We start from the raw sequence: 16,647 nt of genomic DNA, 5'->3' as shown, positions 1-16,647 counted from the left end.
ATAACTATTGTTCACTCCTTACGTGTTATAACAAGGTTGACCTAATTGTCCAACAAGGGATCATGACACAGATACATTGACATGCCCTATGGATGGACAGCTGCATCTACCAGTGGTCGAGCACGCAGGGGTAACTGGGGGGGTGGTCCATCATGGGATGCCGTAACAAGTAAGACGGCCCAACGACACGGCAGAGCTAAGTTTACCACTGCCGCAGTAACAGGAATACCCTGAAGGGAGGAACCGCTTGATTGTTTGCTACCAGTTTTGACCAACTTTTTATTTTTCAAGTGAGGAAATAAAGAAAAAAGCAGTCATCATGCAATCTTGTGCGAGATGTGGCTTTGTGGTGTACCCGGCTGAGAAGATCAACTGCATTGACCAGGTAGCAAACTTTCTCTCAAGTTGATGATTTATATTTTGATATCTTTTATTAATGGAATCTTGGATAAAAAATAATGTAAGTCCGTTTTTAGAGGTATTTGTTTTTCCTTTTTTTGTATTGTATTGAAAATTAATTCAGGTTGGGGGGGAAAATGATGTCAAAATTTAAAATTGCCATTCATGGTCCACTTATAATAACAAGTAAAACCATGAAGAAACTGTCATGGGGAAAAATAGGTTTGAAATAACCCTTATGCTGAATCAGAAGTGGTCACCAAATAGTGTATTGCTGGTCTTACCTTCATAATGTTTTCATCCATCTTCTGCCTGAAATAAAAAAAAATATATATTATTATTATTTTTACCAGAACTGGCACAAAGCATGCTTCCACTGTGACGTCTGTAAGATGGTGCTGACAGCTAATAACTTTGTCAGCCACAAGAAGAGGCCCTACTGCTCAGTGTAAGTAGCATTCTCTCCTTTTTCCCATTTGAACTCATTAGTTGCCATTGATGAGAATACATCAAATCTGATTTTAAAATGACTTAACTGTAAATCCAGAGTATTGACACTTGCAGCATTAAAATCAAGGAAACTTCATCTTTTCTAATATTATATCTCAAAATTACTATTATTATTTTTTCTGCCTACCAAAGCACACGCACTGTGAATATCTAACATACAACTAGGGCAGCAGGGAATAAGTTTATTGTAAAAGTAATTTTATGGGTAAATTCCAGTTTAAATACATCAGAGAATATTTTGTTTTTAATCAAATCTTTGTTTGCCAAATTAAAACATGTATTTTGTCATGTTATCTACTTTTGCTTTTCTGGTATTTTAATTTTAATTGCACACACACACACGTATACATACACATCTCACACACACAAATATACATACACATACACATACACACAAATACACATACACGCACATACACACGTGTATACATATACACACATATATATATATATATATATATATATATATATATATATATATATATATATATATATATATATATATATATATACACATATATATATATATATATATATATATATATATATATATATATATATATATATATATATATATATATATATATATATATATATATATATATATATATATATATATATATATATATATATATATATATATATATATATATATATATATATATATATATATATATATATATATATATATATATATATATATATATATATATATATATATATATATATATATATATATATATATATATATATATATATATATATATATATATATATATATATATATATATATATATATACATACCAGTTGTGTGCGTGCGTATATATTTTGGAAAAATTGTATATAAATAGATTTACTCAAATATTTCAAAATTGATGGAATAATTATTTTTTAAATATATAAATGTCACAGAAACATAATCATTTCAAAGGGGTTTGACATCTATCGCTGTCATTGCTGTTAAATAATTTGAAGAAAGTGTCCAAAGGTGTGCATTTCCCGCCCACAGACACAACCCAAGGAACAACACATTCACCAGCGTGTACGAGGCGCCCATCAAAGTCAACGCCAAGAAACAGAGCAACACCAGCAGTGAGGTGATGTCACTTAATCTTTTGGAATCCCGTGCAACATGACACACCTGAAGTCACAAAAGCAAGAATTTAGTGGTGGGATGACTTGAAATTTCCAGGAAAGGTGGCCGTGAGTGCGTAGTGACGCCAACGCGTCGGAATGGAGGCGGACATCCATTCGCGGTTATTTCGGTACATGGAGGACTTTTATGTTTCTGCCGGCTATAATTAAAAGACCCCAGCTTCTCTTCCTCTTTTCCACCTGTTGGATTTGGTCTATGTCACGAGCCCCCCCCGGCTTCTATTAGCAGCAGACTCCCCAGCTCACTGAGGATTCAGACATGTTGATATCTGATCTGACTCCACTTCTGGCTAAGCCTGCCAAAAAGGATTATTTTGATAGTCAACCATCACCTAATCTTTTTAACCCATTGATGCCTAAATTGACATTAAATATACGTATTCACGTGAAAATATTAATGATAAAACAATGAAACGGGCAGCCGGGTGACTGAGTGGTTAGCGCGTCGGCCTCGCAGTCCTGGGGTCCTGGGTTCAAATCCAGGTTGGTCCACCTGTGTGGAGTTTGCATGTTCTCCCGGGCCCGTGTGGGTTTTCTTCCGAGTACTCCTATTTCCTCCCACATTACAAAAACATGCATGGTAGTTCTGGTTGGACAATCAAAATTGCCCCTAAGTAGCGATTGCCTGGGCACCTATTCAGCTGTGATAGGATCCGTCACCCCCCGCGACGCTAGTGAAGATAAAGTGGTTCAGGAAATGGATAAATAACAATTCAAAAATGTAAAATTGGAAAATCCCAATTCAAAATAAACATAAAAAAGAAATAGTAGAAAATTAAAAAGATTAACTTCCACTAAAAATAAATGTTCAAACTAATTAAACATAAATAAATACATTTGGAAAAAACAGCGATATGATTTCCTCTTCATTTCTTAACGAAAGAGAAATAAATCAATAAAATTATTTAATGTGTGCTGGTCTTGGCTTTAACGTTTTGTGGTCTGTGTGTACCTGTAGCTGAAGTATCATGAGGACGGCGATCGATTTATGTCCACCTTCCACTGTGACATGAAGTCAACGGAGCTGGAGAGGGCACGTTTAGCCAATCAGATGGCCAGCCAGGTGAGCTACCAAAAGGGAGTTCTGGTCCAAACGTGGTTGGCTTTACTTTACATTTTTGCCCTCTATCCTCTGGAATAAACCACAAGAAAGGACTTTTGTGCAGAAAATGTAACTTTTTTTGGGAGGTAATGGATACTAAATACCTTTTGCGTTCACACAGGCCTTCAAGTCGCAATCGGAATTCTCTCAGGAGCAGACATGGTATGGCATGGTCAGCAACCAGGAGATTGTGACCATGTCGCAGGCCCAGATGAACATCAGTGATGTAAGTTGAGTCTTTGGTTCTCTTCTCAAAGATTTGTTCGAACTTGCACTTCTAGAACAGATAATAAAAATCAGTGTTCTGCAAGCAAGATGTGGAATGTGGTAAATTAGGGGCAATACAAGGTCTTTAGCTCTTAATTTCCAATCACGTCAGTTGATTTGGCACTTATTTACGTAGGAAAGATCAATTCCTGATAAATACTATTGATTTCCGGGCAGTAGCATGTGACTTCCAGTTGATTTCTGGTCCCTTTTGTTGATTTTGGGGGCATTTTTGGGCCACTTATGGTAGTTACAGGTCCTATTTGGTTGATCTCAGGTCACTTTTGAAGCCCATCCTATTTGTACAAGTTATTTTCTGTTGATTTCGGTGAAATTACGATTTCATTGCTGTTGGTTTTTAACCATTGCAGAGCAGTTCCTATTGATTTTATATATTTTTATTTATTGAATAAAATCAATAGGAATTAGTGAAAACGTTTTGGGGTCTTTAGGTGGGTATTGAATGTTGTTTGAAACTAAATGGGGAAGTTTTTGTCAATTTTTGGGGGGACCTGTTCACTCTTGGGGAACAACTAAATCTAATTTTAGTTTTCTTTGATTTTGTGTTGTGATTCTGTAATGCGAATGCAAAGGATACACAGACTAAAAAACAAATCTGTGTGTGGGATGCTTTGACTTGAGGATTTACACGAGATTACAGAATCTGATTACGACTTTTGTGACATCTCATCACAGGTAAAGTACATGGAGCAATACGAGCAGTCCAAAGGCAAAGGCAGCTTTCCAGCTCTGATCACACCGAGCTACCAGGTTGCCAAAAACGCCAACGTTTTAGCCAGCGACGTAAGCCAACATCTACCAAATCTATTCGTCGTTTTGTGTCCACACTGAACTTTTTGCCTTCTATCCCAAAAGCTTAAATACAAAAAAGGACACGAGGAGAGAGTTTCAAAGTACACCGCCTTTGCCGACCCCCCAGAGGTGATCCTAGCGAAGAAACAAGGACAGATTGTCAGCGATGTAAGACCTTGTCACGCACCAGCCTTTATTTCAACTGATCCAAATTTTTGATATACTTTTTTTGGCTAATATTCTTGATGTAGTACGCCTACACGGAGGATTACGAGCAGCGTAAAGGAAAAGGCAGCTTTCCTGCACATCTCACCCCAGGATACAAGATGTCCAAAAAGGCATGCGAACAGGCCAGCACTGTAAGCGGTTTAAATCCTCTGATATCATATAGCGAACACACTACTAATATAGATCTCTTACATAATCGCCGCAAATGTTTCTTGTTAAACATATATATATATATATATACTATAGTGGGAGTGATTTTGTAGTTCTGTACACAATGTGGTTGAAGTCAAGTGTTTTCTCTGCCTCTTACGCCAGGTGAAATATCGGCATGTGTACGAGCAGGAGATCAAGGGCAAAGCCAGTGCTGAAGTTGCCGCCACAGAAATGTTACGTGCCAGAGAGAATGCGGATCACTTGAGCCAGGTCATTCATTTGTCTTCCAAAAGTTGGCTTAAAAAGCATTGATGATATTTAGATTATTCTTCTCATTCAATGACAGCCAAAGTTTGTAAAAAAAGATGGTAATTTATATTTTTCTGGCAATGGCAGTCCAATCCATTTGACTAGGAGGGGCTAAATGGTTCGAATGACATCGATAATGGCATCAATAGCAGCAAAAGTGTTAAAGTCCAGAGATGGAGATTAGTAATGTTCCAATCCGATATTCAGTATCAGCATCTGCACCCAATATGGCCATGTTTGGGGTATTGAAAAATTATCGGATTTGGTCACAAGATCGGATCTGCTCCTGTAAATGCGCTTTTGTTCTCAGTATATACTATGGTATTTTTGGCTGCATCACTTTATAAGTTAACAATCGTTACAGAACATAATTATAATTGTAAACGAAAAATTTATCGAGGACAAACCAGCTTTAATACTGAAAACATATTTGAAATAATTTTTGCATTGATTTTAATGCTCCAGAAATATGAGCATTAAATCGTTACTGGAAAAAAAACATATCTATTAAAAAAAAAAAACAGATAGGGGGTAAGAAAAAAATCTCCAATGGAGACCCAGACTGAGCTTTTGGGCAAATAAGTCCGAAAGTCAAAATTTGTCTTGAAACAAAACTTCAAGTATACACCTATACGTGTATATATCACTTTCTTATAGAAATGTAGTATATAATATAAAAAAAAGTTTAGCACAAGATTAAGCAGGCAAATAGTGCATAGCACAGTCTATCAGGTTTAATTGAGTACTGGTGGGCCAAAAGTGATTGGCATAGGATTATGGGAGAATCATCTTAATCGTGTTCCTGTAGATGACCTACACCGAAGAGTACGAGCAGCAACGGGGCAAAGGAAGCTTCCCCGCCATGATAACACCCGGTTATCACTTTGCTAAGAAGGCTCAGGAAAACGCGAGCGACGTGAGTTGATGAATCTATATTGATTTAAATCTACATTGATTAAGTTAGCAGAAATAGAGTTTATCTGTCTGCTTTTCCCACAGCTGAAATACAGAAAAGACTTGAGTAAGATGAAGGGCTCATCCCATTTCCACAACCTGACCTCTGAGGACAACCTGGCCCTGATGAATGCCCGCAAGATCAACAAGCTCGTCAGCGAGGTGAGACTGGCGCTTGGCTTGGCATCTTTGACATGCCACAGCCGCATCGTTCCCACATAATGTCACTGCACACATTATAGTCTTTAGGTTTTTACTGCGAGTGATTTGTGACGCTCGCTTTAAATTTATCGAGAGGCTCTAGCTGACATGTGTCAAAGTGGCGGCCCGCGGGCCAAATCTGGCCCCCCGCATCATTTCGTGTTGCCCGGGAAAGTAAATTATGAGTGCCGACTTTCTGTTTTAGGATCAAATTAAAATGAAGAGTATATATGTATATTAAATGTCCTTATTTTCCCCCTTTTAAATCAATAATTGTATTTTTTAATCATTGTTTTCAGTTTTTAGTTCAAAAATCAGTTTGTATAATCTAAAAATATATTTAAAAAAAGCTAAAATAAACTTTATTTTAGATCTATAAAAAACTGAATATACAGGGCTTTTAAATCATTTATAAAAGAAATTTAAATATTATATCTAAAATGGTCTGACATCCTTGCTCTAGAAGATAAACCAGTGTGCCATCATGTGAACAATAGAACCATAGTACAAGAAACCAAAGTTTATTTCTATCTCAAACCGGCAGGTGGAGTATAAGAAAGACTTGGAGAACAGCAAAGGCCACAGCATCAACTTCTGCGAGACGCCCCAATTCCAAAATGCCACCAAAGTCGCTAAGTTTACAAGTGATGTAAGTATAGACCGTTACGATTCATCATGATACTTTTACTCCGGGTATAGTGTTGATAACCTGTACGTTATCTTCCTATTTGAAAAGAACAAATACAAAGAGAAGTACCTCACTGATATGAAGGGCCACTACGAAGACTCAGGAATGGACAGAAAGACTATGCACGCGATAAAAGCCCGCACACTGGCGAGTGATGTAAGTGACTAAAAAATCATTTTCTGAAGTCGGCATCTGAAATGTTTAGTATGATTAGTACCTGGATATTTTCTTAGATTGATCTGGTCTTTCTCATGTTATCCAGATATCATACAAGCAATGTAACGATCAAGATCAAGTCGAGTACAACTACCAAGCTACGTTGACACCGGGCTACCGCTGTCAGAGGAAACTGGACCCATTGAAAGACGTGAGTTCTGGAGAGTCAATAAGGATGCTTTAGAATTTCCTAATTGAGAAATTCTGCTGTGCAGAAGAACTACAGGCAGCACATTGACCAAGTCAAGTACAACCTTGTGGCCGACACTCCGGAGATCCTCCTGGCCAGGAAAAACGCCCATCTTATCAGCAACGTAAGTGCCGAGGCAAAGGTAGAATGATTTAGAATGATATTTGCAACCGGAAGGCAGGCATTTGTAAAGATACATTAGTAACTGTTTCAATAATGCTTGGCCTCAAACCTTTTTCACAATCCTCATCCAGTTAAACTACAAAGCCGACTATGAGAAGACTAAGCATCTATACACCCTACACGAGGACCTGCCCCAAATCAAAAAGGCCAAGGATAATGCCGCCTTGTGTAGCGATGTAAGTGAGAACCCATTTTTACCGTGTTGAGCGATTCTCAAGTGCTCACACTTCAAAACCACTTTCAAACCAGATAAAGTATAAGGAAGCCTGGGAAAAGACCAAGTCCAAAGCCTGCGACATTGGTGTAGACGTCCTTAGCGTCAAGGCGGCAAAGGCTTCCCGAGACCTCGCCAGCGATGTAAGAAAAGCACAAACTAAAATCTGTTAAAACTGAAAGAATCACTCACAATAAACCTCATTTTTTGCAGCTTAAATATAAGGAAAACTACTTGAAGAACAAGGAAGTGGCCGTGGGCGTCAACGTGAGTGATTCCAAAACTCTGCATTCGCTTCAAGTGGCCAAGATGCGCAGCGACGTAAGTCATCCGTAGTGAGCCTATTCGCGCAACTGTTTAGGAATTAATTGTGGAGCTCCTCCTCCAGATTGCGTACAAAAAGGGGTCCAAGGAAAACCAGTCCCACTTCAGCCTGGGTATGGACATGGTCAACCTGAGTCACGCCAAAAAGGCCCAAGCTCTGGCCAGCGACTTAGAATATCGCACCAGGCTGCACGACTACACCGTCATGGCCGACGACATCAAGGTCCAGCAAGCCAAAAAGGCATATTCTTTGCAGAGTGAGGTAGGAAAACAGACTATTGATGCCAGGTTTTTGCAGTCAACTCATCATTCTCTTTTGCTTTTCAGAACCAGTATCGCTCAGACCTGAACTGGATGAGAGGGGTGGGCTGGGAGGCCGATGGCTGTCTCGACCTCACTCAAGCTAAGAAAGCAGGAGATCTGCTCAGTGAGGTCAGTTTTTGTCATCTGTCGAATTCATGATAGCGCCGGATTAAGGTGACACACTATGACAGTGTTGCTGTCTCTTTTATAGAATAAATATCGACAGAAGGTAGATCGCATCAAGTTCACCCACGTGGCGGATAACCTTTCCATCCGTCACGCAAAGAAGAGTCAAGAATTGCAGAGCGATGTAAAGTCATTGAGTTTTGAATGCACACTTGTTTTTGGTGCTGCTATTGCTCATTATCACAATATCTAACTGTGATCTACAGTTGGCGTATAAAGCAAACACGGAGCAGATGATCCACCAGTACACCATGACCAAGGATGAACCGCTATTTAGACAAGCAAAGGCTAATGCTGAGCTTCTCAGTGGGGTAAGTGGTGTGAACTTAAATTTAAATTGAAAGGTGGTTTAACTCTTTCAAAATGAAAAACAAAATGGGATTAGCATAGAAATCTATGTTCGTCCTTACAACGTTAGGGTTAGATTTTTGTTTATCTGCAAATCCTAAACACACTATTGATCATTCTTCTTTCAGAAAGTCTACAAGAGTCAATGGGAGAAACAGAGGGAAAAGGGTTTTGAGCTTCGACTGGATTCACTTTCGATTCTTACGGCCAAAGCTAAGAGGGACCTGGCCAGTGATGTAAGTTTTTTTGCCCCCTTTCCCCAAGACACACCAACTTCGTCCATAAACTTCCAATTAATTGAATTCCAAGAAATAACTGTCAAGCTACTAAAGCGTCATGCAAATCTACTTTACACTGACTTACCTACTTACTGAACAAAATGTTGATGGGGTAAATGCCAACTATTTCTCTGGCAGGTCAAATACAAAGAGCAGTACGAGAAAAATAAAGGAAAGGTTATTGGAATTAAGTCGGTCAGTGACGACTCTCAGATGGCTCACTCGGCTCTGGCCACGAAACTGCAGAGTGGCCGCGACTACAAGAAGAAGTATGAGGACACCAAGACCCAATTCAAGTGAGACCATCATGAGTAATGTTTATCCCCTCGAAGGGAGTTGTACTTTTCATTTTTTGAAAACGAAAAACATCCTTCCCCCAGTGTTTCTCTGGACATGCTGAACATCAGTCAGGCCAAGAAGGCCCAAGATCTGGCGGCTGATTACAATTACAGAACATACTTACATGAATACACCACGCTGCCAACTGACATGAAAGTTACCTGGGCAAAGAAGGCCTATGGACTGCAGAGCGATGTAAGTTCCACCAATCCGAGCAGTGGTGCTTTCTTAAGCCTTTTAAAAATAACTAAAAGATGTCTATAGAAACTCTACCGATCCGATCTCAACTGGATGAGGGGTGTCGGCTGGGAGGCTTCAGAATCGCTGGATGTTCAGCAGGCCAAAAAAGCCGGAGAGGTCCTTAGCGAGGTAACGTCTCAACTTCTAACTGAGAGAACGTTGTAGTTATTTTCTAGAAAGCAAGCCTTAACCACTAGGAGAAGTTTCTGTGATGAGAAATTTTAAATAGGTACGACTGTGTAAAGCTGAAAAGTGAAGACCCAAAATGACAGTCAACATCGGCCAATTGCGCTCCTGATTAATGATTGCAACTCACCTTTTTAAACCATAAAAAACATACAAACGTAAAGCGGCACATATTTACTATCATTGGGTGCACTTAAAAGTCAAAATTTTTCTCCAAAGTGGACGGGGCGCCCAATCAGTATGCACTAAATTTATGATTTTGTAGATTTTGCTGGATACATTGCTTGCTGACATGCTATATGTATATTTTCCAAATTGAATAATGATATTTTGCTTTTAGAAAGACAGGCATATTAACTTCCTTCTGATATTGACCCTAATGATATGCTTTTGATTCATGAAGTATTTCAGAACTACCAAGTGTGATGATTTTTCTTAAGATTTTCCTTTAAAAGTAACACATTTAAACTCCCTATTAAAATCATGAATATGGAGGTGAAATTGTGAAGAGGCAGCTTATACGCGAGAAATTGTAAAATTCAACAATTTTAAGGGTGCGACTGATACGCGGGATTGGCTTATATGCGAGTAAATACGGTAAGTATACTAGTTGTCTAACCGACAGAGATAGAACTCAAAGCTATTCATGATCAAATATCCGATGAAATTTTCAAATGACGATTATGACAACTTTGTTATTTTAGAAAAAGTACCGGCAGGATGTGAGCGCCTTGAAGTTTACCAGCGTTGAGGACACACCAGAAATGGTTCAGGCCAAACTCAGCAACAAACTGGCAATCGATGTGCGTACCCCAGACCACAGTACCCACTCCTAAGCATCATGAAATTAAATTATGTTTGTCTTTTCAGAGATTGTATAGGGAGAAAGGAGAAAACATGAAGCACAACTACACCCTCAACGAGGAGTTACCAGAGGTTGTGCAAGCGAAAATCAACGCCTTAAACCTCAGTGAAGTAAGCCCATACCTAAATTTAATCTTTTTCCAGATTGTACAAATTGACACAGTTTAATTTCAGAGTCGTTACAAAGAATCTTGGATGAAACTACGCGATGGCGGATATAAACTGCGCCTGGACGCTATTCCGTTCCAGTCGGCCAAAGCGTCTGCAGATATCCTCAGTGATGTGAGTGATTAATGGACTATTTGACTTGATTCGCGATATACAAGATATTTCAAATGTTGTGTGTGGCTCCAGTTTCTTATCTAGGTCTACAATGTCTTGTATCTGTCTGTCTTGCTACGACAACCAAGAAAATTCCCAAATACAGGATGAAATAAAATTCTAATCTAATCTATTTTCTTATAGCAAAAGTACAAAGGGGAGTTCGAGAGGACCAAAGGGAAGATGATTGGGTTGAAAGGATTACAGGACGACATTAACATAGCTCACTCTGTTTATGCCAACAAGCTACAAAGTGATGTAGGTGTTTCCTCTCCCTTTTCTAATTTGCAAACGCTTGCAGTAAAAATCACAAATCTTCCACTTGCAACATAGATTACATATAAGAAAGAGTCAGCCGGCGAACTCTCCAAGCATCACCTACCCATGGACATGATGGAAGTCGTCCATGCCAAGAAGGCGCAGTCTTTGGTCAGTGACCAGGACTACCGTCTCTTCCTGCACCAGTACACCACACTACCGGATGACATGAAGCTACAAGCGGCTAAGAAAGCGTACAATCTGCAGAGCGAGGTACGAGTCACTCAAAATCTTGACAGAAATTTAATGTGCCTGATACACATTAGCTATTTTTGTCAACAATTCAGAGGATATATCGCTCGGACCTCAATTACCTGCGAGGTGCCGCATGGATCGCTACTGGCGCTTTACAAATTGAAGGCTCCAGGAAAGCCACCGACCTTATCAGTGATGTAAGACTGATCATTTATCGTCCTAGCAGTCAATCTCAAGTTATTATGCCGTCTTCAAACCTGTAATCAGACGATATTCCTACCTTCTTAGACAAAGTATCGCCAATATCCATACAACTTCAAGCACACATCTGTGGCGGACTCCCCGGATATGATCCATGCCAAATTCAGTGGAATGATCACAAATGAGGTACGTGCATGATTTTCCGCAATGATGACAAAAGTTACATTGTTAAATCTTCCATCTCTTAGCGTCTTTACAAAGAAAAAGGTGTAAGCGACCAGCACAACTACACTATTACAGCTGAGAGACCGGAGATCACTCAAGCCAAGATCAATGCAGCTAACTTTAGCGAGGTATGACCGGTTTAATCTAGGTCTCCTTCTTTGGCTATTTGAAACCAGATGTTTTTGTTCTTCAGATCCGATACAGGGACTCTTGGCACAATCTGAGAGCTCAAGGCTACAAGCTGACCATGCAGGACATCCCATTCCAGGCGGCCAAGAGCTCCACGGGTATCGCCAGTGATGTAAGATTACTATCCAAATCTTTCTAGACCAGGGCTGGGCAAACTATTCCATAAAGGGCTGCAGTGGGTGTAGGTCTTCATTCCAACCCATTAAGAGGACACTGTTTCACCAATCTGGTGTTTTACAAGTGCAATTAGTGGATTGCGGTCAGGTGCTTCTTGTTTACTACAGAAATCTCATTGGTTAAAGTGTCTTTGCCTGATCGATTGGAACAAAAACCTGCACCCACAGCGGCCCCCAAAACTGGTTTGCCCACTCCTGTTCTAGACCGTGGTTGCCAAACTGAGCCAAGTACATTGGCGCACACACTCAATTACACAACTGGAATTTTTTTTGTTTTAATGGTGGCAGATTGGACCCACCAGTGGGCCATTTCCATCATGTGATCCGTGTATTTGACACCTGTTTCGAAGCATCCAATCTCCTAGATTTTGTGCTGACTACATCTGCAAATCCATGATTTTTTTATCCTTTGCAGTACAAGTACAGGTACAACCACCTGATGCAAAAAGGGAAGCACATTGGTGCCCAAAGCGTTTTGGACGACACGTACCTGTTGCATTACACGCATGCAAACCGGCTAGCAAGCAATCAGGATTACCGCAAAGACGCCCTGACAGCTAGCGGGCGCTACCACCTGACGCCCGATATGGTCCACCTTGTCACGGCCAAGAATGCTCAAGCCCTGGCCAGTGAGCAGGACTACAGGAAGAGGATTCACGAGTACACCGCTCTTGCCGATGACATGAAGGTCAAGTGGGCCAAGAAGGCCTATGACCTGCAAAGCGAGGTGAGGCTTCAACCGAGGGCGAAAAAACACCCCTAGCTCACACAACCCCTGCTTCGGTCTAGACGCTGTACAAGTCGGACTTAAACTTCATGAGGGGCGTAGCTTGGGACGGCGTGGGGGCACCACAGCTTGAGTCGGCCAAGAAGGCTGGAGCTATGCTCAGTGAGGTAAGTTGTCACTTTTTGATTTACCAGACGCATATAAGACACAAAGCACTTTTGCAGAAGCGATACCGCCAACTGCCAGACAGCCTGAAGTTCACCTCAGTGACAGACTCCCCCGATATTCTCCACGCCAAAACCAGCTATCAACAATGCAGCGAGGTAACATTGTGACTAGGGAATCCTTGTAAACATTTTTTTGCAATTTTTGATCCATTCTTTCTATTCTTCATTCAGAGGTTGTACAAATCGGGCAGGAACGACGACATGAACAAGTACACGTTACATCCAGACGATCCCGACTTTGTCCGAGCCAAGATGAACGCCAGGCACATTAGCGATGTAAGAACTGCTAAAATAGGAAAATTCGTCAAATTTAATTTTTTCTCACAATTCAATGCCATTCTTCTTTCAGACCATTCGTGCAATTACACCCAAAATATATGTTTCTCAGTACCCCAAATTTTCTCCATGTTGCAGAAAGTCTACAAGGCTTCCGGGGAGCTAGTGAAGACACTGGGCTACGATTTGAGGCTGGACGCCATCCCCTTCCAAACGGCAAAAGCTTCCAGGCAAATTGCTAGTGACGTAAGTGCAGCCTATGTAAGACATAGTTACAGCTTAGTGAAAATGTTCCATCTACAAGGACAGAAGCCTGCTTCGTTTGTGTTTTTAATGAATACCATAAGCTATTGCTATAGATATAGCTACCAACTCCTCCCTCTTCCCTCGAGCAGGTGCTGTACAAGGATTCTCACCTACGCGAGAAGGGCCAACAGGTGGGACTGCGTTGCGTGGAGGACGACCCCAAAATGTTGCACTCGCTGGCGGCCAGCAAACTCCAGAGCAACCTGGAGTACAAGCGGCAATCCAAGGAGGAGCGCTCTAACTACAAGATCCACGCCGACCAGCCCGAATTCCTACTGGCCAAGAAGAGTCAAGCGCAGGCCAGCGACCTGACCTACCGAAGAAAGCTCCACGACTACACATGCGACTCTCAACAGCTTCAAGTCCAGCACGCCAAGCGAGCCTACGAGCTGCAGAGCGATGTAAGTCCAACCGCTAAAAGGGGAACTTCAAGAAATGATTCAAAAACTCAACAGTGGAGCCATCTGGCTCCAGAGTGGTCTAGAATGGGCTCCAGTAACCACACGACTTTTGAGGATAAGCAGAAAACAAATGATTTACCATAAAGGACTGAATATAAGATGACACCCTTTTCTTTAAGACTCAAGATTGAAAAACAGCTTTTTGAACACCAAATTAAATCTTTATATCCAAAACAATTACAGTACATCTAAAACTAAACAGCATTCGGTTCAGGTAACATAAAAACAAAGCAGATATTGTCACAATTTTTATCCTTTTTGGTCATTCATTCATTTTCTGAACTGATTTATTCTCATTAGCGTCACAGGGGATGCTGGAGCCTATCCCAGTTAACTCTGGCCCAGAGGTGGGACACACCCTGAATCGGTGGCCAGCCAATCGCAGGGCACAAGGAGACGGACAGCCTTGCCCACTCACTGTTACGTTGCGGCATGCAAAATTTAAAAGATTAAAGTGGGAATGCTATCGTGTCTTGTCGCCCGCCACAGGTCAACTACAAGTCGGACCTGAACCGGATGAAGGGAACGGGCTGGACCCCACCCGGCTCCCACAAAGCCGAGCTGGCTCGTCGAGCCGCAGAACTAGGCTTTGCCGATGGCGTGAGCACGGATGAGGCCATCGCTAAGTACCAGCGCATGATCATGGTGAGACTAAATCACTTTTCAGGTGTGGTTTACAATTTTTCCCTTCCCATGAGGCCCAAATCCCCTTTTTTCTTCCACCATTTGCAGCTTCACTACCAGCAGAGGATGGAAGAGCAACAAGAACAAGAACTACAAGAGCAGCAGCGCTGGCAACAAAATAAATCCGAGCTCGCCGAGAGCAACAATGAGACGCGAAGAGACGTCAATATGGACGCCACTGAGGTGCTTAACGTCAATCGGGCAAAGACCTTCCAAACAGTGCAGAAGAAGACCACTACTACCACTACCACAAGCAGCAGCTCCACTTTTAAGTCAATGGAGAAGAAATCAAGCAGCACTTCACAGGCAGCCCGACACGGCACGCTAAAGGCAAAGGCCGTAAAAGACGCTTAGAACTTTCGATGCAATTCAAACTGACGCCGGACGGATGATTTACTCATTCAGTGCCATGGACGATGATAGATATCCAAAGCGAAATTCGGGAAATTTCACTGTCACAGTAGCAAGTGGGTGAAAATACAGACACAGGAAAAGACAGGTTTGACTTTAATAAATAGGTAATAAAAAAAATAAAAAAAAAAAAAAAATATATATATATATATATATATATATATATATATATATATATATATATATATATATATATATATATATATATATATATATATATATATATATATATATATATATATATATATATATATATATATATATATATATATATATATATATATATATATATATATATATATATATATATATATATATATATATATATATATATATATATATATATATATATATATATATATATATATATATATATATATATATATATATATATATATATATATATATATATATATATATATATATATATATATATACACACACATTAGCATATTGCTGCCTTTTATTTTAGAATACAAGATATTTTAATCCTAGATTGAAACTTTCTATATTTAGCTGTCTTTTTTCTATTTTATTTTCTATATCTAGTATTTTTGTATTAATGCTACGTGTTTTGGATACAAAACACAATCACTTAAGGTCAGCCATCCTACCTTAAAATGGATTCTAATACGGTCAATGGCACTGAAGGAGCTCCAACGAAGGATGCGAGAATGTCGTATGTAGATGGAATTGGTTAGGTGTTGAAAAAAAGAATGTTCTGGATACAGTGGCATATTTTTTGAATGGACAAAATTGAGCATTTAACCCTTTGTAGGCCAAGTGACTGTTTTGGGCTATTTAAGAAAACCTAAACTAAAAATGAATAAAATGGTAATTTAAAAGAAAAATCGGAAAAGTCAAAAATAAAAATTGACTAACACTAGTAAGTTGATAAATAATAAAAAGAATAGATTTAAAATATACATTTATTTTTTGATTATTTTTAAAAAGTATATTTTTAAAAAAAATAGAGACAGACATTGCATAGAAATGGTGAAAATGAACTTGTCTTTCATTACTATTAACAAATGTTAACCAATGAGTTCACTAGGTACTCTAGAAAGGGTTTAATGAAGAATCAAAATGTCTAGAAAGGCACATGAAAGTAAAAGAATTGTGAAATTTAACAGAACAGACCAGTGAGCTGACAGATTGGGCGTCAGTGGAGAAATGTGATTTGTTATTCGTGTTATGGGACATCGTGAAGTCTGGCAGGATCAGCTTTAATGATGCCAAAATTCAAAGCTGTGCTCGGGAGAAATGTTGCGGCTCACAA

The 16,647-nt window shown here is 39.7% G+C and overlaps 1 protein-coding gene across 1 annotated transcript; it reads left to right on the top strand.

Moving 5' to 3' along the window:
* The first annotated feature begins 239 nt into the window (after nucleotides 1-239).
* nrap (nebulin-related anchoring protein) lies at nucleotides 240-15,481 on the top strand. Its single transcript, XM_077738916.1, has 43 exons — nucleotides 240-385; nucleotides 753-847; nucleotides 1,920-2,007; nucleotides 3,024-3,128; nucleotides 3,289-3,393; nucleotides 4,131-4,238; nucleotides 4,311-4,415; nucleotides 4,499-4,606; nucleotides 4,791-4,898; nucleotides 5,746-5,853; nucleotides 5,937-6,053; nucleotides 6,637-6,741; nucleotides 6,829-6,936; nucleotides 7,043-7,147; nucleotides 7,212-7,310; nucleotides 7,441-7,545; nucleotides 7,619-7,726; nucleotides 7,797-7,904; nucleotides 7,972-8,169; nucleotides 8,235-8,339; nucleotides 8,422-8,520; nucleotides 8,603-8,707; nucleotides 8,873-8,980; nucleotides 9,161-9,318; nucleotides 9,403-9,556; nucleotides 9,626-9,730; nucleotides 10,492-10,590; nucleotides 10,658-10,762; nucleotides 10,826-10,933; nucleotides 11,117-11,230; nucleotides 11,306-11,503; nucleotides 11,578-11,682; nucleotides 11,774-11,872; nucleotides 11,935-12,039; nucleotides 12,105-12,212; nucleotides 12,692-13,003; nucleotides 13,066-13,170; nucleotides 13,228-13,326; nucleotides 13,402-13,506; nucleotides 13,645-13,752; nucleotides 13,902-14,213; nucleotides 14,763-14,918; nucleotides 15,006-15,481. The coding sequence occupies exons 1-43, from the start codon at nucleotides 320-322 to the stop codon at nucleotides 15,309-15,311; spliced, it is 5,427 nt and encodes a 1,808-aa protein (XP_077595042.1). The 5' UTR covers nucleotides 240-319; the 3' UTR covers nucleotides 15,312-15,481.
* The last annotated feature ends 1,166 nt before the right edge of the window (nucleotides 15,482-16,647 follow it).

The sequence above is a fragment of the Stigmatopora nigra genome, chromosome 18 (assembly GCF_051989575.1).
Source record: "Stigmatopora nigra isolate UIUO_SnigA chromosome 18, RoL_Snig_1.1, whole genome shotgun sequence".
In the NCBI taxonomy this organism is placed as follows: Eukaryota; Metazoa; Chordata; class Actinopteri; order Syngnathiformes; family Syngnathidae; genus Stigmatopora; species Stigmatopora nigra.
Note: the sequence above shows the minus strand (reverse complement) of the source record. Positions and strands in the feature narration are given on the sequence as shown.